This window comes from Saimiri boliviensis, chromosome 8, assembly GCF_048565385.1.
Source record: "Saimiri boliviensis isolate mSaiBol1 chromosome 8, mSaiBol1.pri, whole genome shotgun sequence".
Lineage (NCBI taxonomy): Eukaryota > Metazoa > Chordata > Mammalia > Primates > Cebidae > Saimiri > Saimiri boliviensis.
The window spans coordinates 49,307,314-49,334,182 of record NC_133456.1 but is presented as its reverse complement, the minus strand read 5'-3'; the positions used below and the strand labels follow the sequence as shown (position 1 = coordinate 49,334,182).

The following is a 26,869-nucleotide window of genomic DNA, read 5'->3' as shown; positions in this document are numbered from 1 at the left end:
ATGGAGGTAAGCAGTAATAGTTTTTAAAACTGAAGAAAGTTCATATTCTGAGCCTCTGAGGGTAGGGCTAGTGGCACTTGATTCTACAGTTGGTGAATTAAAGCAACTTGTTTCCCCGGGTATTATATTCGAAGAAAATGGATCACAGTAGTAAAATATAAACAGACCCAAAATCTCTGGTTTAATCTGGTTAATACAAACTGTTCATAAAGAAAGACTAGCAAATTTATTACCATAAAGTATTGTATAATAAATATGCTAGAATATACTTTAGATATGTCCAAAGACCATTAAAAATGGTTTTACAGAAAGTTCTCATGAAAGGTTGCCTTACCCAAATTATCAGTGAAGAGACCTTTATCTTGAAATGTTTTCTTTGACCTTTTCTTGGATTTTCAAAGGCTTTTCAGTTAATTAAGATGTATTTAAAGGCTACAATTTTTTTTTTAATGTAGGTTTGAAGATGGTGGATACGTGGCAGGACTAACTTGCAGCTCCCACTCAGACAGACAGAGCAGCACGCAGACACACTCATTCTGAACATTTGCTTTAAGAACTACCACAGGACATACCAGGAAAGCCAAGAGAATTCACATACCCTTTGAAGGAAGTGGTTTGCCGCTGCAGACTCCATAAGACAGCCAAAAAACTGTGAGTGCCCAAAGAGTGAGCAGGGAGAAATACTGACCCCTGAACCACATCCTCACTGGGGACCGGAAGGTCCAGATCACAGGAGAAGGATTTGACTTTACCTGGAGCTGAGATGAATTTAGAGAGCTGAGTGAAATATAGGTGAAGAGGAAGCAGCGGGAAGTGCTACGTGGGCTCTCTCAGTACCCAGAGAAGCCATTTCTGACTTTCTCTCACAGGAGTCCTTGGGGAGGGCAGTCAGTGGAATTGGGAAAGGCCCACAGGAAGAAGGAAAAACCCTCAGCAAAATCAGCATAGAAGGGACATACCTCAAGGTAATAAAAGCCATCTGTGACAAACCCACAGCCAACATCATACTGAATGAGGAAAAGATAAAAGCATTCCCCCTGAGAACTGGAACAAGACAAGGATGACCCTTTTCACCACTTCAGTTAAACATAGTACTGGAAGTCCTAACCAGAGCAATCAGACAAGAGAAAGAAACAAAGGGCAACCAAATTGGTAAAGAGGCAATCAGACTGTCACTGTTTGCCGATGATATGATCATATACCTAGAAAACTCTAGACTCATCCAAAAAGCTTAGAACTGATAAGTGAATTCACTAAAGTCTCAGGATACAAAATCAATGTACACAAATCAGTAGCTCTGCTATACATCAACAACCACCAAGCTGGGAATAAAATCAAGAATTCAGCCCCTTTCGCAATAGCTGCAAAAACAAAACAAAACAAAACAAAACAAAACAAAACAAAACAAAACAAAACAAAAAAAAACCTTAAGAATACACTTAACCAAGGAAGTGAAATATTTCTACAAGGAAACCTATGAAACACTGCTGAAAGAAATTATAGATGACACAAACAAATGGAAACACACCCCATGCTCATGGATGAGTAGAATCAATATTGTGAAAATGATCATACTGCCAAAAGCAATCGACAGATTCAATGCAATTCCCTTCAAAATATCACCATCATTCTTCATAGAACTAGGAAAAAAAATCCTAAAATTCATATGGTAACAAAAAAAAACCTGCAAAGCCAAAGCAAGATTAAGCAAAAAGAACAAATCTGGAGGCATGACATTATCCAACTTCAAACTACACTTTAAGTCTACGATCACCAAAACAGCTTGGTACTGGTATAAAAATAGGAACATAGACCAATGGAATGAAATAGAGAACCCAGAAATAAAGCCAAATGCTTACATTCAACTGATCTTTGACAAAGCAAGCAAAAACATAAAGTAGGGAAATGACACCCAATTCTACAAATGGTGCTGGGATAACTGGCAAGCCACATGCTGAAGAATGAAACTGGATCTTCACCTCTCACCTTAAACAAAAATCAACTCAAGATGGATCAAAGACTTGAATCTAAAACTTTAAAACAGGCGTCCCCAAACTACGGCCCGCGCGGGCCGCATGCGGCCCCCCTGAGGCCATTTATCCGGCCCCCCGCCCCACTTCAGGAAGGGGTACCTCTTTCATTGGTGGTCAGTGAGAGGAGCACAGTATGTGGCAGCCCTCCAATGGTTGAGGGACAGTGAACTGGCCCCCTATGTAAAAAGTTTGGGAACGCCTACTTTAAACCATAAAATTGTAGAAGACAATGTCAGAAAATCCCTTTTAGAAATTGGCTTGGGCAAAGACTTTATGACCAAGAACGCAAAAGCAAATGCAACGAAAACAAAGATAAATAGGTGGAACTTAATTAAACTAAAAAGCTTCTGCACAGCAAAAGAAATAATCAGCAGAGTAAACAGACAACCCACAGAACGGGAGAAAATATCTGCAAATTATGCATCTGACAAAAGACTACTATGCAGCATCTACAAGGAATTGAAACAAATCAGCAAGAAAAAAACTAACAATCCCATTAAAAAATGGGCAAATGGCATGCATAGACATTTCTCAAAATAAGATATACAAATAGTCAACATGTAGGGTCAAGCCCTATAGTGGGGTATCCCCTATCGCTGTGCTGAGGTGCTGGATCTGAGAAATAAAGAGACAAGACACAGAAGGACAAAGAAAGTACAGCTGGGCTTGGGGGACCAACACCACTTAAGCAGAGACAGGTGAGGCCCCAAACTCCAGGAGCATCCATATTTATTGGGTATAGGTTGGGGGCAGGGTAGTGAGTGAGGTCATCTTAAGAAGACTGATAGGGTCAAGATAATCACATGTGCAATAAGCAAAGGGTCCACCTCCATTAGGTCACCAAGGCAAGGATGTGGGCCATGTGCAGCAAGGGGTCCTGCCCCATTAGGTCACGGAGGCAAGGAGGTAGGTCATGTGGTGAAGAGGGTGCAGTGTGCAACATCTCTTATCTAGCGGCAGGCTACTTCTAAGGAATTCTATAGGGGGATGCTTTGAGTCAGCACAGTAGCTAAAGAGCTGACAGGGTATACAGCCACCTGCCATCACCTTCCAATGATTTCTAAAGACAGATGCTTTGAGTCAGTACACAGCAACAGAGCCGACAGGGTTCACAGCCACCAAAGTGCGATTATACCAGAGGGGTTTTAAGCCCTCGGATGCTCACAGGATTGCCTGCCAGAGGCCAGCTTTCCACAAGAACTGGATACAAAATACTGCAACTCCCTTACAGGAGGACTGACTCTTGCTCCAAGCCTGCCATACAGTGGGTAACTTTACAATAGTGAACGCTACTGTCTGGGCCAGCCTGCCATATAGCGCATGCCCTTTCTGGCAGGGGCACTACCACTGGGCCTCAAATTCTTGTCCTGGTATGGCTGTTTTTCCCTAGTACATGCTCTGCACCAGTCTGCTCTTGACACTCCTCTGACTACAAACTAAGATATGATTATATATATAAAAGTATTATATAGGAAGAAATACATGAGCAGTAAATTATTCTTCAGGCACTAATTGTGCTGGGGGTGCCCAGAAGGGGTGTTACCCACACCAACAAACATATGAAAAATGCCCAACATTACTAATTATCAGAGAAATGCAAATCAAAACTACAATGTAATACCATCTTACTCCTATAAGAATGGCCAGAAGGAAAAAATTTAAAAATAATAAGCCTTGGCATGGATATGATGAAAAGAGAACACTTCTACACTGCTGGTGGGTATATAAACTAATACAACCACTATGGAAAACAATGTGGAGATTCCTTAAAAAACTAAAAGCAGATCCACCATTTGATCCAGCAATCCCACTACCAGGTATGTAACCAAAGGAAAAAGAGTCATTATATGAAAAAAACACTTGCACATGCATGTTTATAGAAGCAAAACTAACAATTGTAAAAATATGGAGCAAGCCCAAATGTTCATCAATCAATGAGCGGATGAGGAAAATGTGATAGACACACACACACACTCTCTCACACACACCATGGAATACTACTTAGCCATAAAAAGGAATGAAATAATGGCATTCACAGCAACCTGGATAGAATTGGAGGCCGTTATCCTAAGTGCAGTAACTCAGGAATGGAAAACTAAACATCACATGTTCTCATTCATAAGTGGAAGCTAAGCTATGAGGATGCAAAGGTATAGTTTTTTATCCCTCATCCCCTCCCACCCTTTCCTCCAGGTCCCCAAAGTCCTGCAAGATAAACATCCTGGATTCCCTTCTACTGTCTTTTTCCCATTTCCCACTTATCTTGTCTTCTCTCTTCTTTGTAGCTTTCTATAGTCCTCTGAACTCCCTCCTGGGACCCAAAGTCCATTGGGAACTTGGAGGAAGGGGTGGGAGGCGGTGAGGGGTATTTGGGTGTAGCATATACTGCTCAGGTGATGGGTGCAGCAAAATCTCAGAAATCACCACTAAAGGACTTATCCATGTAACCAAGCACTACCTGTTCCCCAAAAACCTACTGAAATAAAAAAAAAGGTTATGTTTTCTATGTATTCTGATAGTGTATTCTGAATATTTATATGCATTAAGCACACACTATCAGCACGCATGCAGAAGTCTGTGAATAGAAAGAAAATATCCTTTCCATTAACTTACCACAAATGCACAAAAATATCAGATATCAGAAGACCTTGCAAGATAAACATCCTGGATTCCCTTCTACTGTCTTTTTCCCATTTCCCACTTATCTTGTCTTCTCTCTTTTTTGCAGCTTTTTCTAGACCTCTGAACTCCCTCCTGGGTCCCAGTTCCATCTCAGAAACATAGTTGAAGTAGAATGAGCAGCTTATTCTAAGCAGTTTCACCTGTCCCTCTATCCTAGTGGTCATGGTAGGTCCTTACCCTGGGCCCTGGGGGAAGAGGTGGGTGAGGTGGGGTTGACAAGTCCTTTGGGCTCTTCATACTGGAGCTTCCATGAGATGAATAGACCTTTCTCTCTGTATTATTGACTGTGTTCCATAGCTTAATGTCATTTAATATGCTGAACAAAATATCTGCCCCTTATGGGGGTAAGAAAGGGTAAAACAGAGAAGAAAATCCCATTCTTCTGCACATAGGCTTGGTGAAATATAAGCTAGTACTAGGGCACTTGAGTGGAGGTGGATCTCAGATGCTTTTGGTCAGTTGATTTGGACAACTTTTCCTCTCTTTGCATGCTAATTTGATTAAGATTAGATATTTTAGGAAATCAGGTATGATTTTCTTCATATACATATCCATTTGTATCTTGTGGTTTTCACAATAGACAAGAGCATTCCAGAAGAAAAATATTTAAACTCTGTTGAGATATGTATCCTTACCTGACAGAGCTATCCCTAACTGACAGAACTGGGGAAATAGGATTTTAGGAGGAGCTTCATCAGAAAAGAAATCAACATTAGGGAAGAATATACAATGAGTTAGACAATTAATAGGACCTGAAATGATAGGGAAATATTGGTATGGGTAGGGCAAATAGTCAAACTTGTCCCAACCCAACCACCCTTGTGGAATAGGCCTGTGAGTGTGTGTGTGTGTGTGTGTGTGTGTGTGTGTGTATGTATGTATGTATGTATGTGTGAATTTTAAAAAATTACAGAACTTTGGGACCCAGTCAGCTTCACTGTAGGGACTTCCCCACTCCAAACACCTTATCTTACCTGGAAAAGACATCTTTAAATTGGTAAATGAAAGAAGATCTACATCAAAAAATAAGTATAGACAATGATGGTGGTAGGCAGTGTAAGTGGTATTCAGGAGAACAGTGTAGGTCATTCTATTTAAATAGTTCCAGTTGGGGTCTGGGCTTCAGAGGTAGGTCTGGACTAGCTGCACCATTTGAGTGCAAAAGCTTTATTGCTAACCACTGAATATTGGGGCTCAAATAATTTCACAGAAAGTCTTATCTTCTTCCAATACTGGTAACTGAGGGAAATTCACAACAGCCATTCAGTTTGCTTCCTAAGAATAAAAACACAAATTTTAGATTTACTGGTGTTAATGCCCTCCACCCTGCCAAAGAACATCAGGGATATATCAGTAGTTAAAGAAGCTGGATTCATGACTCATTGCAATAAGGAAGAAAATACACCATTGAGGAACCTTGGGAGTATCCTAGTAAGAGAATGTTAGAACTTACAGGATTTCGGCTTATGTTAGCTGACCTAGGGGAGGGTTTAGGGAAGTTGAGCTTTGCTCTGGATTGGCTCCTGTTGGGAACCAAGGATAATTCAATGATTGGGAATATTAATAAATCTTAGCTATAAGACAGGAATAATGAAGTAAGGCTTAGCTATAATTGGTAAAGCACAGCAGTCACTCATATTAACCAGGATAGGGAAATGTTTGGTCATCTTTTCAATTTGGACAATATCCATGTTTTTACACGATTAATTATGGTCACAGAGTGGCTTTGTGTGATGTCGATAATCTGTGAAATTGTTTGTGTTCAGTAACAATAGCAATAACAAAACACCAAAACCTAGCTGTGTCAGGCCAGCTCCCAGATGTCTGTTTCACTGGTAACATTAATGAAAGCAGTTACATTCTAATTTCAACAACTTCAAACATGGCACGTATTTTTTGGCAATAGTGGTAACAGTGGCAACTAAGTGGAATTCTTCACAAAAATGTTGGGTCTCAGAAAAAAATGCAGTCAAGTAATCACTTCCAAAGTGATTCCTGGCTACTTAGTATCATCTTAAAGATCCTGGAAATAGGCCAGGCGCAGTGGCTCATGCCTGCAATCCCAGCACTTTGGGAGGCTGAGGCAGCTGGATCACCTGAGGGCAGGAGTTCAAGACCAACCTGACCAACATGGAGAAATGATATCTGTACTAAAAACACATCATGTGTGGGGTGGCACATGCCTATAATCCCAGCTACTCTGGAGGCTGAGGTAGGAGAATTGCTTGAACCCGGGAAGCAGAGGTTGCAGTGAGCTGAGATGGCCCCATTGCACTCCAGCCTGGGCAATAAAAGCAAAACTCCATCTCAATAGAAAAAAAAATGTGGAAATACACGGATATCCAGTAACATTGGATTCCCTATTAATAAGTAGGTAAGAACTTAAAGAATCTAGACTTGGATAGTAAGAGTTAATGTAAATCCTGAGATAATGAAAAGGACCTATGATATTTGGATTATATATATGTACATCAAATCACTTAAAGAATGTTAGAGAACCTTTCTTTCGTATTAAATTATTTATGTATAGTTAGAATTATATATATATATATATGGTATCTGTTATTTCTAAAATAATCACTAGAGTGAGTGAATATCTCCTTTTGGCTGCCCAATATCCGTCTTCCTCCTTCCCTATAAGAGGACTCAGAGCTTCCCTAGGAAAGCAATCCTTCACCGTTCCTAGTTATATATTTGGTTGGTATCCCATTTCCAGCCAATCAATAGATCTCATTTCCTTAGTTGCAATGACTGGTTTAAGAATGAACACTTAATCTAGTCTTAAGCATATAGCCTCTAGATCATAGAGGTTAGTTCAGAGATAGGCATATCACCTAAACTGATCCAAATGAAGTGAACTTCAGGACTTCAGCCCCAAATGCTCTGTTTAGTGACATAAGAATGTAAAATTGAGAATGCTGTAGCCATTTTGTAAACCTAAAGAGAAACAGTAAGGACGGAGACAACCCAGAGGAAGCAATGTGGAGAAAGGAAACCTGACAGTGTTTCTGACTGCTAGATGCAGCTGGATCTACTCTAGGTTGTTAAGAAATCATTGCAAAGTCCAATGTCATGAAGTTTTCCCTTATGTTTTCTTTTCTTTTTTTCTTTTTTTGAGACGGAGTTTCACTCTTGTTACCCAGGCTGGAGTGCAATGGCATGATCTTGGCTCACCGCAACCTCCACCTCCTGGGTTCAAGCAATTCTCCTGCCTCAGCCTCCTGAGTAGCCGGGATTACAGACCTGCACCACCATGCCCAGCTAATTTTTTGTATTTTTAGTAGAGACAAGGTTTCTCCATGTTGATGAGGATGGTCTTGATCTCTTGACCTCGTGATCCACCCGCCTTGGCCTCCCAAAGTGCTGGGATTACAGGCATGAGCCACCGTGTCTGGCCATGTTTTCTTATAAGAGTTTTATAGTTTTAGGTCTTATGTCTTTGATTCATTTTGAGCTAATTCATTTATATAAATTAAAAAGTAAAGCAAGAGTCCAATTTCACTCCTTCTCATGCAGACAACCAGTTTTCTACAGGCCTCTTATCGCAAATCAACACTAACTGACTTTAGGTTAGGGAAAGTTATCCAAGAAAAACTTGCTACTTAGATCTAAGTTTTCTTTTAAAAGCCTTGATCATTTATGTCATTGTAAAAACATCAGTACTAAACATCCACTCAATTAATTTATTCTATTCAAAGATGTGGTTGGCTCGTTTTTCTAAATCTAAGTGCTTGCTATGTAAATCTACTTTAGGAAAGTATTCATACCTAAATATCCAACTACTGGGACAGTTTTGTTTTGTTTTCCTGAGAAAGCTTTCAAGTGGTAGCTGGTTTTAGAAATTTTAAATTTATGTATGACTTTTGAAGTACTTGGTACTGTATAGGTACAGGTAAGAAATAGTCCCCACAGGATCTCGTGGACCTGGGAAGGGGGAAAACCCCATTTGAGGAGAAAATCTAAAAACAGTAAAACCCTCAAAAACTTTCACCATTCCATACTTCCTGGAAAAGAGAAGATATCACTATTCTCAAATCAACTGTCAAGTGGATAACTTTGGTAGCATTAATTTTTCTTGCTTAAAATTACAAAATAGGCCCAGTTTCAAAATTTTGCTGTCAACCTTGTCACTCATAAAGCTATTCCATAATGTATAAAAATTAAAATAATCCTTCTAGTAGTCAACATTCTACATTATTGTGCATCAGAACAAATTCTGCTGAAACAGGTATCTTATTTCTTTCTATTAGCCAAATAATTTGCTATGTACTGTAACCAAAATATAAACTATAACGATATTGTGGTAAATACAGTATAATCTTAGATCAAAAGAATATTATTTCTTGTCAAATTGAAAATCATACTCATCTAACTTGAATGGCTACATTGGCATACAAACACTGCCACCCTTCAAAAACGGTTTCTAGTCTATTCCATTTTAAATACTATCTGATATCCTTTAATAATATACCACCAAATTACTTTCTTTTTTTTCAAATTACTTTCTTTGTAGAACAAAGGCAAGCACTTTACAGCTTGTAAAGTGACTAATTCTTAATGTTGTCAAATTGAGTTAAGCAATTTAACACAATTACTAAATGTACCAATTTCTTAAAAAATTGTAGCAAGTAGTCGGGTACGGTGGCTCAAGCCTGTAATCCCAGCACTTTGGGAGGCCGAGGCAGGTGGATCATGAGGTCAAGAGATCGAGACCATCCTGGTCAACACGGTGAAACCCCGTCTCTACTAAAAATACAAAAAATTAGCTGGGCATAGTGGCACATGCCTGTAATCCCAGCTACTCAGGAGGCTGAGGCAGGAGAATTGCCTGAACCCAGGAGGCGGAGGTTGTGGAGAGCCGAGATCGTGCCATTGCACTCCAACTCCAGCCTGGGTAACAAGAGCGAAATGCTGTCTCAAAAAAAGAAAAAAAAATTGTAGCAATTAAAGAAATTGTTTCACTGTCTTTTATAATGAACATAAATAACTTGGTTTAAGCCAAGTTGTTTGGGAAGGCTGGCTTTTTACTTTTTTTCAGAATACTGCTAGATATCCTTCACGACACAGTCAAATCCAAGTTTCTGCTCATGGCTTGCATTCAACCAAATTGAAGAGTACTTGCTATTGTAAAGTTGTACTTCCTCCTTTCTCTGATTTTGAACTCATACTGTAAAAGTACTGCACATTCTTAATTTTTCTTTATTGCTACCATTGTCATTGTTAATGGTGGCTCTCACCATAGGCAAAATAACATTGACAAACTTGGGAAGCTTTCAGATTCGCCCATTGCCTGGACTGGCCCTATACCATACTTGCTAATGAAAATCCAACTCTAAGTCTCCTGAACTTGTTAGAAGTTAGGAGAGTCAGGATACAATGTTTGGCTTTGGACTATTACTTTCTCTTTAGGAAGTAAGGACATTGAAATAAATGGACATTGTTTCCTTCTAGTCTTAAGTTGAATAAACTGGTGATCAAAAGCAAAAACACCTGAGTAATAAGACTTACTGATTCACTGTAATTATTCATTTTCAACTCCGTAGCTCATTTTTATCAATAAATTGAGGTTATTAATTCACCCTTTTAGTTGAAGATAAATAATAAACATATAACTAACTCATGAAATCATAAGAGGTAGAAAGAATATAAAGTGGGGCAAAGTTGTGGATTTCATTTCAACTATGGTGTCAAAAGACCCTTTACAGAGACCCAGGTAGATAGATAGAAGCCATAAGATGTCCCCTAGATTCTTCCCGGATTCTCAATGCACCATTTGCCATCCTAATTATTAACGGTGGCCCAAAAAAAGATATTCACATCAACTCCCTGGAGCATGTAAATGTTTCCTTATTTGGAAAAACTGGTCTTTGGAGATGTGATTAAATTATTTTGAAATAAAGAGATTCCCTTGGATTATCAAAGTTAGTCCTAAATACTATTACAATCCTCTTTATAAGAGACGCACAGGCAAAACACACACATAAGAGGAGAAGGCAATGTGACCATGGAGGTGAGACAGAGACTGGAGTAATGAAGCCACAATTCAAAGGGGTGCCACCAGCTACCAGAAGCTGGATGAGGCAAAGAATGGATGGATTATCCTCTAAAGCCACCAGGGGGAGTGTGGCCCTACTGACACTGATTTTGGACTTTCAGCCTCCAGCACTATGAGATAATACATTTCTGCTGTTTTAAGCTACTCCCTTTGAGGTAATGTTACAGCAGCCACAAGAAACTAATGTACTCATCCAATGTTACTCCCAGGAGAATTCATGATATTTATCACAAGTTGTAATTATTTGCTATTTTATTTATCATCTGTCTCACTCCCTATGTAAGATCCATGAAGGTGGGGCCATTCAGTGCACACTGTCTCTTAGCATAGAATTTGAAACATCTTATGTTCCTAGAAACTATCTGTTAAAACAATTAGTGAGTAAATGTCCCCCATAAATTTATCTACATAAGACAGAGACCACGTAAATTGATCACAGTTGTCAAAGCCTCCAGCACAGAGCCTTGCAAGAAACTGCTGTTGAATTAAATTTGATGGTCTAGAAATCAGGAATTCTGATTCTAGACACTATACTGCAATGTATAGCTGTGCCATGGCCCCACTTCTATTTCCCTTCCATCTGTTATTTATTTGGCTTAGAATGTTCAAGAGGGTTTATTCCTTACCTGCTCTTCTTATCTTTGGTAAGGAGGAGGTCCAAATAACATTCATTTTTGCATCCCTTACATAATCCATAGTAGTTGGCATATGATAGGACAACAAATATTTGAGGGTTTCAGGTGAAGTGAAACGATACTGGGCCTTAGGCTAAAACATAAATGAAATTCAACACAACTGTGAATCTCAGTCTTCCCAAATGAAAGGAGACAAACCCTCACCTCACAGAATTGTGAACCTGTGAGCCACTCGGCCTACAGCAGGGATTTTATGAGTATTAACCTATGCCATTGACCTAACCCAGCCATGAGTACAGCATCAGACAAGAATCTCTAACTGGAGCCACATGAGTTAGGCCAAGCCATTTAACCTTTCTGAGCCACAGTTCCTTAGCCAAAAATTAACAATAGTACCTTTCATGTAAGAAGTGGTTCTGATCTAGAAACTAAATAAAGTAACAATCGTTACACTTGAGCGAGTGCTAGTCTCGATAAGTTATTTTCAACAAAAAATCTTGGCTTCCTAGGGTCTTCTGAAACAATGAAAGGGTCCAGCAGACCCTCTTACTGCCTTAACGAACCCAAATATGGGCACCTGCGAACCAAAGGCCTCGTGAGAGCTACCTGAGTCCATGACCGTATCCTTCAGGAACCCACCCGTTATCAATGTTTACCACGAGTAGAGACCAAGCCGATGTGGCAGGTACACTAGAAGAGTCCAGTACCTGGCATAGCCCTGATCCACGCTGAGTTTAGGCTTTTTAGCCGGTAGAGGTCATGGCCTAAGGTGAGTGCTGGTCACTGTTTGGAGCCTCCACCATTTCTTCAGGAGTCCCGCGGTTGCCTGGGCAACGCTACGTCACTGCGTAGCGTCCCGTGCCCGTTGGCGTTAAGCCCAGGGAGCGCAATGCGCAGGCGCACGGTGGGAACCAATGGGCGCGGCCGGAACGCTGGTGGCGCTCGGCGTTGCGGTCTCGCTGTTGGATTCCGGGGTGGGGCGGCTGCAGGAGTGCGCCCGCTTTTCTAGGTGAGCGGGCTGTTGTCGCTGGCTCCGCCGGGCGCCCCGTCACGTAGGTTACGCACACAATCACTCCCTAGGACGGCCCGGAGCCCGTCCAGGCAGCTGCGACCTCCCCAGACCCGGGCACCCCGGAGGCTGGGGCCGCAATGGTGCTGTTCGAGGGCCCGAGATGGAGCTGACCAGGGGCCGGAGGGGCTGAGAAGAGCCTGCTCAAGTTGGGGCCGAGCACGAAGCCCTTCCCCGCCCGTCGGGCTCCTGGGTTCCCGCCAGCCGATTTCTAGCCGTCAGGGTCACGCCACTCGCTGGAAACCCTGAACTCTGTGCCCCACAAGCCCTGGGACCCCTGCGGGAATGTTCAAAAATGAGTACCAGGTAACCCGAAACGTTCTCCAACCTGTCTGTATTTTTCTCCTCTTGGGTAAGGTAGCCCGTGATCGGGGTGAGGTTCAAGTGCATCCTCTTACCCCCCTCATACCGTCTTTTTCGTGGGTAACACAGAATTAATGAGTGAATGCTGTTGACCCAGAGAGAAAGCAAAGTTACCCAGAGAGAAAGCAAAACAAATGTCTAGGGCCTATGATTTGGCTTTTGTTCACTCTCCAACTCAGTGTTTCTTAAGGTGTATGAATTGTCTGTGATTCTGCTTAAAATGCAGATTTTAAGACCCCCTGAAACCTCCTGAATCAGAATCATGAGGGTAGGGCCCAGAAATCTCGAGTTTTAACAAGCGCCTTCGAGACTCAATATTTTCATTCAACACTGGTATCTCAGAAACAATTTAGATGAGTGAATGAGTGAATCGATGCATTAGTTACACCAAGAAAGAAAATAAGCACTTTGGCTATGAACTGTTTTATTTTTCCAGAACTGGGAATCAGTGAATCTCAGACATTGGAGTAGATCAGGATTTCTTGGGGTACTTGTAAAAATGCAGATTTCCTGATCCGAATCTCTAGATGGGGGTCACTTGATTTATCTTTTTAACTACTTCCCCCAAGTGATTCCTCTGCAGGGGGTTCAAGGCTCACACTTGGAGAAACACTGCTTCTGGGTCGTCCTCAGTCACTTCGAGAGTGTCTCCGTGCATGACCTGCTTTTTTCACCTCACTGGGCATCTCCCTGCCTGCTCTCCCCTCCTCACCTCTGCATGAGGTTACACTTCGTTGTTTACAGTATGTTTAGGATGCTAGTCCGGCTGTTCTGATGAACGTTTTTTACTGTATCTAATCAGTCCTCCACTGGTCTCCACTTCTTTATTGCTTCTGCCTTTTCACCCAACACTACCTGCCTCCTTAGGAGTGTCCTCGGAGTGGTCTGCAGTTCTCTTTCTTTTATTCCATTTGATATCACTAATTGGGCTAGAACACTTTTAGAGATTTTTGTCTCACTTCTTAAAGTATATTATCAAAAAAAAAAAAAAAAAAAAAAAAAAAAAAAAAAAAAAAGCATGTGCCCACTACAGGGAACTTGGAGAATATAGGAAAGCAAAAAGCAGCAGGGAGAGTTTGCTGTCTCACCAAGTATGAGGATTTTTCTCCTTTAAAACAACTAGCTGTCTCAAATTTAAAATTCATAGTGAAATATGACCTGTCCTTATAAGCTATAGTAATTCTATCCCATATACAGTTTGCACATAACTCTGCCTAAGAAAGAAGATATTAAATGTCTTACTTTCAAGTGGTTGGTTATGTATTACAACTCAGAGGCAAAAATATCTTTATATTACGAAAGAAAATTAAAAGCTGGAAATTCCTTATAGAAATTAGATTTCCTCACATATTGTTTGTAATTCAAAGCATAGTCTTCATATCAGATTCTCATTTTTTGCAATAAATTCTTCCTCAGAGATCACTCCAACCTCCGCCTCCTGTGTTCAAGCAATTCTCCTGCCTCAGCCTCCCGAGTAGCTAGGACTACAGGCACGTGCCACCACACCAGGCTAATTTTTTGTATTTTCAGTAGAGACGGGGTTTCACCATGCTGGCCAGGATGATCTCGGTCTCTTAACCTCGTGATCCACCCCCGCCTCAGCCTCCCAAAGTGCTGAGATTACAGGTGTGAGCCACAGCTCCCAGCCAGTTTCCCTTTTTTAAAATAATTAAAGCTGATGGACATTCAGTAATATCTTCAGTGTGGTTACATAAGCGTGTCCCTTCATGTTCTCATGTTTACAATGGGGAACCAGTAGCCTGTCTGTAGAAATGATATTTGATTTCTCTTGACAGATTTTATAGATCTTCATATTAATTTGTATTACATGTATATGTAATGTCTTGCTCAAAATAAGACTTCCCTAAATTCCTCCCAGGCCTTTTATAGACTGGTACTAAACTATTTAATTTCCCTACCCATTTTTTGAATATCTTTGCTATTGCTTTGCTGTTGAGCCCCTGCTGTGAATTGAGTATTGTGTTTGAGGGTTAATGTCTATTATCTTATGTAATCCAACAACCCATTTTGCAGATGGAGAATCAAGAAGTTAAATAACTCTGAGGTCAGATATTTAAAATGCCAGTGTTGGAGTCCCAGTCAGTATGAGTAGAAAACTTGTATTCAAAGAAAACTGTCTGAATGTACTGGCCTGATTCAAGAATTGGGTTTAAACCCTTTAGTGTGGGTTGCAAAACACAGTCTGTAAAACATAAAATGTTTTGCAAGAATGATCTGTATCAAGTAAATGAGTCCCACACTGAGATACTGTAAGGTTTGTATGGCACAATTTATTTAATGTTTGTCATGCTTTAAAAATAGATTCTTTCAACCATTAATCCATGGTGACCCAAATCAGAATGTTTGTGGTTTAGATACAATCAAGGTATAAAGTAGGAGTAATAACAGGGATAATGTTTCATCCCAGATCAATTTAACTGACAGATGCTGGGAACACTGGTTATAGACTGTGTGTTGGATAATACTTCCTTGTTAGCATGGTCTTTCACTTTAAATACTTTGTTTTCATTTTTTAGGGAGGTGCATTTGTTGAAATTTTCAGTGCTCAAGGAAAAAATCCTGGAGCAAAATGGAAGATCCTTGGCAGTCCATCTGTGATTTGGAAAGTAAGTGTTAGAAATTAGAGCCACGTAAATCAGGGGAAGAAATGTGAGTGACTTGATCAAATTTCAGAACTGTTTTTCCTGTTCTTTTCCTCCAAAACCCTTTCATGACATTGTTGGCTGCAGCTGTCCTAGACACCACTCCTTAGTTGTCTTAAGACTTTGGCACACAGGTCATAACCCTTCTCTGTGCTCCATGCCCTGCTGTATATCATTTTAGATGACTTCAGTATCTGTAATAAAAACCTCTCCAAGCCCTGGGCTTCTCAGTTTCTTGATTTCTTCATCTTTAACAATCCTTTCCACTCTACTTCAGCATTCATCCCTTCTGTCTTACCCTGGTCCTTATCACCACAAACTGTAGGACCTCTGAAGTTAGTAAGTGAGACACTGAGATGTCCTTTTCTGACCCCAATCTTTATTCTTAAGGTCGCTTGCTCAGTTACTCCACTCTGTTCTTCAACTTCATTGGGACCTTTAGGCCATTGACTGTTCTACTTTTTTTGTGTTTCGTTTTATGTATTTATTTATTTTCTTTGTCTTCCTTTTCTCTCCAGCCCAGAATCCATCATCCATAATTTCAGTCACTTTCCAGTCAAGACCTTGAATGCCCTTGCACTTTGTCCTTTCACCAAGCCTCTGTATTCTAGTTCCCAGCAAGTCTCAGAATAAGAGTACTCAAGTCTCAGCCTACTTTTAAGTCATATGAATATGGGATTTTTTTCCCTGTAGGTCTGAAATTTCAATTTTATAGTAGAAGCCAAATAAAATATCCTTTGATAACTACTGTTTTCATTTTGTTCTATAGGAGTTTGATAAAGAAGTTAAAAGTTTTGTGTTTGTCCTGGAAGGCAGCAGCCAAACAAATAAAATTCAGTTACCGAAGGAAAATAAGCAAATCCGTAAGTAATATTTTTAATATTGAAATTTAACATTTTGGACTCAAAGTTATGCGTTTATGTCTCATAAACAGGCATGTTAGTATGACTGCTACTGACATCTGTTTATGTAAGGTGATAGAATTTTTTTTTTATTTAGTGACATGTCAACTCATATGCTTATTACCTTTTAATATTAATCTCTAATTATAAAGTATAGATATGAATACATGATTTAACAAAAACCCAAAGAATCTATTTAAATTCTTATTTACTTTAGAAATTAAGATCGGCATTTTAAAGCAGAAGAAACTCTGAGAGATAACCCAAATTTATCAGAAGCCCAGTTATTAGCAGAGATAGAGTTACAGTTCAAGGCTCTGCCACTAAATCAGACTTTGAGTAAACTGATTGATTTAAGGAATATGATTTATCAGAATGATTACCTAGATTTTTCATCAACTATGTCCTATGTTTTAAATCTAAATTTCAGGTGATTTAGAAAATAGACATAGTTGTTTTATACATTCATCATTTACTTATTCCTTCATTCATTAGGACATTTATTGAATACCTACCATGCATGAAGCTCTATAATAAGACCTGTTGTTTGTACCTGATTTTATAATTTTAAGTCCGTTTTCTAAACTTACATAAGTTCTGTACTTTATGTAACATTTGTACCATTTCAAGCTACTGCATGCATATTTTAGTTTGCTAAGGCATAAACTAGCTATAGAAGTTATAGATGAAATATGATTTATTTTAAAGTGGTTTGCAAATGTTTGTTTCTAAACTAAGAGACTGGAAAGAAGAGATAATCGTTATTAAAAATAATTTTTAATTTACTGCCATTTAAAGATTATGCTTTCCTAATAGTTTGTGTGTGTCTGCAATAGCAGGTGTTTTGTATTTCCATATATATTTATACTTAGAAATGAGGTGAATGAAGATGATCCAGGGAAACCTGTCTGAAACTGTACTTTCATCTTGTTACAAGAGACAGGCCATCTTTTTACGGATATTGATTTTGTAAGACAGATGGATACATTTGACTCTCAGGAACATGACTTTGTTCTAAGCCAGTGTTACTTCTTTTGTTTCTTTCCCTAACTTAATAAAGCCCACCTGTGTTTTCATTTAGTGCACTCAGCATCTATGCACATGGTCACCTTATTAATAAAATCAATCACTTTTAGTAACCTTTGTCATTTGATTCTGAGAAAGATTCCTCCTCTACTAAAGGCTAAATGATTAAATATAAGCTCTGCTTTCCCGTTTTTATCCGAAGGTTTTTTGTTTTTTTTTAAGAAACAAACCAAGTTTAATGTGTCATAATTACTTTTTTAAATGGAAAGATGATGGTTTTAATTGTTTAAAAAACCCAAGAAACAGAAGAATCTTTTAATGTATTTCTTGTACAATGCCCTATAGTTAAAAATTAATCTGGCTTTTCTATATCATGTGTAACACTGTAACAAACAAAACAGTTTATGTAGTCTGCCCTGCACTAATGCCTTTGAGGTTAATTATTTGGAATTTTTGATAACAGAAATTTATAGCTGTTTTTACTTATGTAAAACGACCTTCTATATGAAGTTGGTATGGTTAAATTTAAATTAAGTGACATGCCTTGAATAGAGAATTGGCTTTTAATTAACATTTCTAAATTCAATTACCATTATGTATTCCTATTTTAAAAGTAAACATCCACTTTATTTATGCAAACTTGACATTAGGCATCCTATTGTGTTTCTGACTATATTAGGTAGTATTTGGAATAAAGTTTAGTAATACGTATGTTTAACTTTTCATTTTAAGAAATCGTATTTCTGATTTAACTTGTATTTGAGATCTCAAACACAAAATAAAGGAAATTGTGATACGTGATAGTACTTATCAGACTGTGCGCTTCTCTTTGGCAGGTATCTTCCTGAATCATCTTCTTTGTACCCCTTAGGGCCTAGTACGTGGTTGCTGTTCAACAAGTTTGTTAAATTTGCCATATTATGAAACTATGATAATTTGGGTCCTAATTTTTCATTGTAACCAGCTGGCCTTGATATAATGAGACTTGAGCAAACCCTTCACCAGCTAAATAAATAAATCCCTGCTGCTCTTCACCCTGGAACATGTTATATAGAGTTGCCCATATGAGAAGCAGCTCTGTCACACATATGTCATTCTGAGGGTCTTCTTCAGAGCTTTCTGTTGGAGGCTCATATTTGAAACCATTGTTTTCTCTGCCTGTGGCATCCAAATCAAATGATGTGTCTTGGGGGATTAGCATCTCTGAAGCCTGGCATTGTTCTTTTTTTTTTTTTTTTGAGACGGAGTTTCGCTCTTGTTACCCAGGCTGGAGTGCAATGGCGCGATCTCGGCTCACCACAACCTCCGCCTCCTGGGTTCAGGCAATTCTCCTGCCTCAGCCTCCTGAGTAGCTGGGATTACAGGCACGTGCCACCATGCCCAGCTAATTTTTTGTATTTTTAGTAGAGACGGGGTTTCACCATGTTGACCAGGTTGGTCTTGATCTCTTGACCTCGTGATCCACCCGCCTCAGCCTCCCAAAGTGCTGGCCTGGCACTGTTCTTTTCAGCTGCTCTGGAGGATGAGGTCACCCGTATGAGGTTTCCCCAGCCCTCCTCAGGCCCCCACTTCAGTATCATTTTTACCTTGTCGTGACTTTCTCTGTGTAAAACCCCTCAATGACTTTGACCTGCCTCAGTTTTCCTGAATCCAGTGGACAGTTCTCAGCCCTCACCTTACTTTACATATTAGTAGCATTTGAGAAAGTTGACACCTCCTTCTTACGTTTTCCTCACTCGTATCCAGGCTGTCCATACTCCTAGTTTTCTTCCTGTTTCGCTGTTCTTCTTTCTTAGCCTCCTTGTGTAGTTCTTCCTCTTTTCCCCAACTCGACTTAATGTTGCGTGCCCCTGGGCTCACACCTTGGTACTGTGTCTACACTTATCTCTTTGGTTATCAGCTTCCGGCTCATGGATCTCAATGTCATCTCTGCCTTACTCTAGTTTACATTTCCAACTCAACTTCTCTCCTAAACTCTAGACTTCTTGAACATCATCTTACTTATTTGACATTTCTATGCTTGGACAGCTTAAATATAGTATTGTCCAATGCCTAAATTCTGGTCTTTATACCTCGAAATTCCTCCTCCTGCAGGCTGCCCCATTTCTGCTCTTAGCAACTTAATCGTTTCAGTTGCTTAGAAAAAAAGGTTTTAAATCAGCTTTGGTTTTTCTTTCTCTTCATTCAGTCTATCTGGAAGGTTTTGTTGACACTATGTTTAAAACAGATTGAGAGTCTGATCACGTCTTGGTACCTCCAATGCTACTGGTCAAAGGTACCATTATCTCATGCTTGGATTATTGTAGTAACCGTCTAATTGGTCTCCCTGTTTCTGACTTGGCCTCTCTATACAATCTGTTGTCAAATTAGCAGCCAGAGTAATACTTTTAAATTTTAAGAAACATAAATCATATTACTCCTCCACTAAAAATCTCCCATCTCTCTCAAGTTAAAACCTACAAACATATAGGACTCTGCAGGATCCAGTGCCCTTCTTAATTCTGACCTATCTCCTATTGCTCTTTTTCTTGTTCATGGTGTTCCAACTATACATGTGCCATTGCCATTTTGAAATGTATTCCAATGCACTGTCACCTTGGCATCCACGCACGGAATGTACCCTCTACCTAGAGCATTTTCCCTCAGAATAGATATTCAGTAAATCTTCGTTAAATAAATGAATGAATGTACAAGTGGTTTACCATTGATTTTAGGATGACTTATATTCTTCACATGATCTTCAAGACCCCATGTAATTGGATTCGTCTCTACTTTGTCAGACCTGTCTCCTGCTACATTTCCTCTTTTGTCTCTCCTAGCAGCCAATTAAGCCCTTTTTAGGTTTATCCAATCTACTCCATCCTTTTCCATCATAGGATGGAGTACTCCCTCTGCCAGCAACGTTTGTTCCTCTCTCCTACACCCATCCCACTTGCCCAGTCAGTTCCTGTATATTCATCCCAGTTGAGTTTCAATGCTTTTCCTTCAAGAAAATCTTCACTAATCATCTTCTTACCCTTCAAGGACCAGGGTTATATCCTTTCATAGCACCCTGACCTTCTCCTTCATGGGATTAGCATATAAATTTTAAAAGGCAGAGACCATGTATATTTTATTTACTGCAAAAACTTCAACATTGAGTCTCGTGCATAGTATGTGCTCAGTAATCTTTATTGCATGATAGACCTAATTTAATCCATATAAATAATTCTAAGTGTTGTAAACCTAAATTATTAACCCAGTTTTAAAAGATTAACTAGATGATTCTATTAACCCAGATGAAAAGTATAAGGGCCCACAAAGGTTTTCTAATTTGCTCAAGGGATGTGGAATAGCCCATAATGAAGGGATAACTGATTCCTGTTTTGTGGTTGAAGTAGGAGAAAAAATAGGTAGTTTGTTTTTGGAAGACAACAGATTATAAAACTGTAAAGAGCTGCATATTTCAGGAAGAAACTAAATTTTTATGAATTTTATTACTTGATGGACATTTTTTTACAGAATTTCCACATTCAGCATTACTTAGAGTGATTTTTAAATATAGTGTAGACACGAATAGCCAGTTTAAATATACTAAGCCACTGGAAAAGAAAAGTTACTGTAGAATTTATTTAGTACCTGACATATAGGATCAGTCTGTGTCAAATGTTATTAAAGTACTTTTTTTGGTCAGATCATCACCATATGGTATGATCATATTTCTTTTTATCTTAGAAATGAAGCCTTTTGGAAACTAGGGCTTCTATATGTGAGAAAGTTGAATTACAAAGCTTTCTTTTTATGAGAGTATAATTCTTTTATATCTAAAAATGCTCATAAAAAATGCCCGGTGTGTGTAACTCTTTGTGTTTGAAGAGAACAGTGCTGATTCAGTGAGATTTATGACATTAATTTAGAGACCTGTTTTAAAGACTGGTTTCACTTATCCTGCTGTTCTCTTAGCTCTATTTACAGAGGCCATTGTGCAATGGAAAAATACTGTGGGGCTAATCAATGCAAGATGCAAGCGAGATTGATTGAGGATGGTTTATTTAAGTTGGCCTCATTTTGGTATCTCACTTTGCTATTGTAGACCAGAGCTCTGGTTGCTTCACTGGCTTTTCCCATAAATATGGTAAAATCAGATTTCTAAAGAATTTTCTAGAGTCAATGCCTGTTATCTCCTATTTCTGTTACATTACTTAATCTACTGATGGCTCTCTGGCCATCAGTAAAAGCTATCCCTGTATGTCTGATAAAAATGTTAGGCATTTTAAGTAAAATTTATCCCTGTATGTTTGGTAAAGTGTTATGCATATTTGATCAAATATGTTTATTTAGAAAGTAAATTTGGGATAAACATAAGAACTGTTTAAGTTGTTCAGGAATATTGCAAAATGGGAGTCATAAACCAGAAGTTCTTTATATAGACTATCCAAAAATGTGTTGTTACTTTAAAATCCCTTAATTTGTTAAACCTACTAGGTTGGAATAATATAAAATAGCATGAGTTTTAGATGAGTTGCCTTTTTTCTTCTTTAATCCACATGCTGGCCTGTACTGTTGGCTTTGTAGAAGAGATAAATCAAGACATCTTCATTTTCTACCCAAAGTTCCATAGCAGGAAAATATGTTTGTAAATTACATGTTTTAGGAAGTGTCATACTAAAAACATCTGTTAAGAGCACCATAATTGAGAGATCAAGCAAAAGTTCAGAACCTAAGAGGAAAGGCATTAGGTGAACAGGTCTGGAGAAGTAATATAAAATCAATTGATTTTTTAAGCAGTTGTAGACTTCAGCTGTTAAAAGTGCTATAGGGACTGATTTCTCTGCAAATATTTTTAATCCAGATGAAGGTAGTAATAGGGAATAAAAGCTGTCAGTGCTCAGTGAATATTAAATTAATTAAATATATGTTAATTAACAAAAGGTATAAATGAAAATATGTTCCTCTATTACTCTCATTGTGGACACATTTTAAACCATATTAATTAGCTATGGCTCATCAAACCTTCAGTTATAGTTGTCATAATTAGAATTGTTTTTCTTGATCTATTGTTTTTTATTAAGTTGTTTAGTACAGTTAAAACTGCCAGTGAATGAAAATAATTGCCACATGCATTTATGGCTGCCTTGAAGGGAATCTATAGTTCAATTTTATATGTCTCTGTTGAATGCAGTTCTATGTGTACATTCTCTTGTAACCTAATAAAAATAGTAAATAAAAACTTACTATTTTAAAAATTTTAATAAAAATTTTACCAAGGCCACAGATGGGACTTTGAAAGACAACACTTGTTATGAGTTTAATTTTATTTTCATCAGTTTTTTTTACTTTCATAATGAGATTATAATTCATAGATAGTGCTATTGCAGTTCTGTGTATTACCAAAATGTTAAAAGTTTCAGCTTGTTGATAGTATGTGATTGTGTTTGTTTATATGTACATATATATAAATGCTTTGAACATTTGAATATATATTTCCCCCTCTCATTCTAGTTGGATTGATCCAGAGGTTTCTTGTACTTCAGATTTACGTACCCCTGGGACAAGACTTCTCCACCGAATTGCTGTAAGATATACAGAACTTCTTTGAATGTTTTATGTGTATTAGACATTTGATCAATTGAAGCAGTACCAACAACCATTAATTGGAAGTGGCAGTTTTTGCATTAGAGAGCAGTGACTTATATCAAGTCAACATCAAGTAATTAAATTAATTTAATCGTATTTTTTAGATATTACTATAGTCTGGCATTTGCCTAGGGAAAGCAAGCAAATTTCATCTGTTTAAGAAAATATCAAAGGATTATTATTTTGACAATAAGTGACCTATAACTTGAAGAAATACGTAATTCAAAAGTTTCAGATTTGAGTTTGAATGAAGGGTACTGTTATGTTTTGTACTGTCTGATATTCAAAACTATGGTTGGTTTAAAATTGATTGAAATATCTTATTTTAATAATATTTACTTTATCCAGAAGTATTAGTTCTTTCTGCTTACATATAGACACCTTGCAATATATTTGTTTTAAGTAACTGTTCTAGATTGTTTAGCAAAAATGAAAATATAAAGCCTTTACTCAGTTGAGCTCTGTTGTATTAGATGTTATTGTGATGAAAATAACATTTGATTTGTACACTTGCATAGAATTGAATGTTGTTTAAGATTTTATTAATGAATTTATATACTTTAACCATTACATTTAAGGTATGCTATTTTCTAATTTTTCTTTGTAATTAATAGCTGTCCAAGGTCTGAACTTGGGGTTTTTATTTTCCATGATGGAATAAATGATTTTTCTTATTAATGAAGATGATTTTATACTACTTTTTCTAAGTAGAAGATGATTTTTTTTCAGTGATGTAACCAAACACACAATACTTATTAATTATGGCTACATAGTATTCTGTGGTGTTTATGTGCCACATTCTCTTTATCCAGTCTGTCATTGATGGGCATTTGGGTTGGCTCTAAGTCTTTGCTATTGTGAATAGTGCTGCAATAAACATACATGTGCATGTGTCCTTATAGCAGAATGATTTGTAATCCTTTGGGTATATACCCAGTGATGGGATTGCTGCATCAAAGGTATTTCTGGTTCTAGATCCGTGCGGAATCACCACACTGTCTTCCACAATGGTTGAACTAATTTATACTCCCACCAACAATATAAAAACGTTCCTATTTCTCCACATCCTCTCCAGCACCTGTTGTTTCCTGACTTTTTAATGATGGCCATTCTAGCTGCCGTAAGATGATATCTCAATGGGGTTTTGATTTGCATTTCTCTAATGACCCCCAGTGATGAGGAGCTTTTTTTCATTTGTTTGCTGACTGCATAAATATCTTCTTTTGAGAAGCATCTGTTCTTATCTTTTGCCCACTTTTTGATGGGGTTGTTTGTTTCTTCTTGTAAATATGTTTAAGTTCTTTGTAGATTCTGGTTATTAGCCCTTTGTCAGATGGATAGATTGCAAAAATCTTCTCCCATTTCTATAGGTTGCCTGTTCACTCCAATAAGAGTTTCTTTTGTTGTGCAGAAGCTCTTTAGTTTAATTAGATCCCTTTTGTCAATTTTGGCTTTTGTTGCCATTGCTTTTGGTGTTTTGGTTATGAAGTCTTTGTCCATGCCTAGGTGCTGAATGGTATTGCCCAGGTTTTCTTCTAGGGTTTTTATGGTTTTAGGTCTTACATTTAAGTCTTTAATCTCTCTTGGGTTAATTTTTGTATAAGGTGTAAGGAAGGGTTCAGTTTCAGTTTTCTACATATAGCTAGCCAATTTTCCCAACACCATTTATTAAATAGAGAATCCTTTTCCCATTGCTTGTTTTTCTCAGGCTTGTCGAAGATCAGATGGGTTGTAGATGTGTGGTATTCTTTCTGAGGCCTTTGTTCTGTTTCATTGGTCTATATCTCTGTTTTGGTACTAGTACCATGTTTTCTTTGTTAATGTAGCCTTGTAGTATAGTTTGAAGTCAGGTAGCATAGGGCCTCCAGCTTTATTCTTTTTTGCTTAGGATTGTCATGGCTATGTGGGCTCTTTCTTGGTTCCATATGAAATTCAAAGTAGTTTTATTCCAGTTCTGTGAAGAAAGTAAATGGTAGCTTGATGGGGATAGCATTGAATCTATAAGTTACTTTGGGAAGTATGGCCATTTTCATGATACTGTTTCTTCCTATCCATGAGCATGGAATGTTTTTCCCTTTGTTTGTGTCCTCTCTTATTCTTTGAGCAGTGGTTTGTAGTTCTCCTTGAAAAGGTCCTTCACATCTGTTGTAAGTTGTATTTTTAGGTATTTTATTCTCTTTGTAGCAATTGTGAATGGGAGTTCACTCATGATTTGGCTCTCTGTCTATTACTGGTACATAGGAGTGCTTGTGATTTTTGCATGTTGATTTTTGTATCCTGAGACTTTGCTGAAGTTGCTTATCAGCTTAAGGAGATTTTGGGCTGAGACAATGGGGTTTTCTAAGTATACAGTCATGTCATCTACAAACAGAGACAATTTGACTTCCTCTGTACCTGTTTGAATACCCCTTTATTTCCTTCTCTTGCTGATTGCCCTGGCCAGAAGTTCCAATACTATGTTGAGTAGGAGTGGTGAGAGAGGGCATCCTTGTCTTGTGCCAGTTTTGAAAGGGAATGCTTCCAGTTTTTGCCCATTCAGTATGATATTGGCTGTGGGTTTGTCATAAAGAGCTCTTATTATTTTTAGATACATTTCATCAATCCCTAATTTATTGAGAGTTTGTAGTAAGAAGACGTGTTGGATTTTATCTGCATCTATTGAGATAATCATGTGGTTTTTGTCACCATATCTGTTTATGTGATGGATTACACTGATTGATTTGCTTATATTGAACCAGCTTTCCATCCCAGGGATGAAGCTGACTTCATCGGGGTGGATAAGCTTTTTGATATGCTGCTAGATGCAGTTTGCCACTATTTTATTGAGGAATTTTATATCGATGTTCATCAGGGACATTGGCCTGAAATTTTCTTTCTTTGTTGTGTCTCTGCCAGGTTTTGGTATCAGGATGATACAGGCTTCATAAAATAAGTTAGGGAGGAGTCCTTCTTTTTCTGTTGTTTGTAATAGTTTCAGAAGGAGTGGTACCAGTTCTTCTCTGTACCTCTGGTAGAATTCGGCTGTGAATCCATCCAGTCCTGGGCTTTTTTTAGTTGGTAGGCTATTAATTACTGCCTCAATTTCAGAACTTGTTTTGGTATATTCATGGATTTGACTTCTTTCTGGTTTAGTCTTGGGAGGGTGTATGTGTCCAGGAATTTATCCATTTTTTCTAGATTTTCTAGCTTATTGTGCAGAGGTGTTTATAGTACTCTCTGAGGGTAGTTAGTATTTCTGTGGGATCAGTGGTGATATTGCCTTTATCATTTCATATTGTGTCTATTTGATTCTTCTCTCTTTTCTTCTTAATCTGGCTAGTGGTCTGTCAATTTTGTTAATCTTTTCAAAAAACCAGCTCCTGGATTTATTGATTTTTGAAGGGTTTTTTTGTGTCTCTATCTCGATCAGTTCTGCTCTGATCTTAGTTATTTCTTGTCTTCTGTCAGCTTTTGAATTTGTTTGCTCTTGCTTCCATAGTTCTTTTAATTGTGGCTTTAGGGTGTTGATTTTAGATCTTTTCTGCTTTCTCTTGTGGGCATTTAGTGCTATAAATTTCCCTCTAAACACTGCTGTAGCTGTGTCCCAGAGATTCTGGTATGTTTTGTCTTTGTTATCATTGTTTTCAAAGAACTTATGTATTTCTGCCTTAATGTCATTATTTATGCAGTAGTCGTTCAGGAGCAGGTTGTTCAGTTTCCATGTAGTTGTGCAGTTTTGAATGATTTTTCTTAATCCTGAGTTCTAATTTGATTGTACTGTTGTCTGAGAAACTGTTGTGATTTCTGTTCTTTTATATTTGCTGAGGAGTGTTTTACTTCCACTTA

General features: G+C 38.2%; 2 protein-coding genes across 19 annotated transcripts in view; one reads left to right on the top strand and one right to left on the bottom strand.

The window, feature by feature from the left end:
* Positions 1-12,235, bottom strand: part of LOC120367205 (protein GVQW3-like) — a 693,292-nt gene extending 681,057 nt beyond the window's left edge. For all 11 annotated transcript variants that reach the window (XR_012518800.1, XR_012518797.1, XR_012518798.1 and 8 more), the window contains exon 1: positions 12,113-12,235. Coding sequence is in view for 3 of the 11 variants with exons in the window: in XM_074404472.1 (XP_074260573.1) it covers positions 12,113-12,119 (7 nt within the window). In the remaining 8 variants the exon portion in view is untranslated. The remainder of the gene's footprint in view (positions 1-12,112) is intronic.
* Positions 12,236-12,335: 100 nt separating this feature from the next.
* The window catches only part of CFAP20DC (CFAP20 domain containing), a 287,993-nt gene continuing 273,459 nt past the window's right edge, over positions 12,336-26,869 (top strand). For all 8 annotated transcript variants that reach the window (XR_012518796.1, XM_074404464.1, XM_074404462.1 and 5 more), the window contains exons 1-4: positions 12,336-12,780; positions 15,375-15,464; positions 16,270-16,363; positions 22,910-22,982. Coding sequence is in view for 7 of the 8 variants with exons in the window: in XM_074404464.1 (XP_074260565.1) it covers positions 12,760-12,780; positions 15,375-15,464; positions 16,270-16,363; positions 22,910-22,982 (278 nt within the window). In the remaining variant the exon portion in view is untranslated. The remainder of the gene's footprint in view (positions 12,781-15,374; positions 15,465-16,269; positions 16,364-22,909; positions 22,983-26,869) is intronic.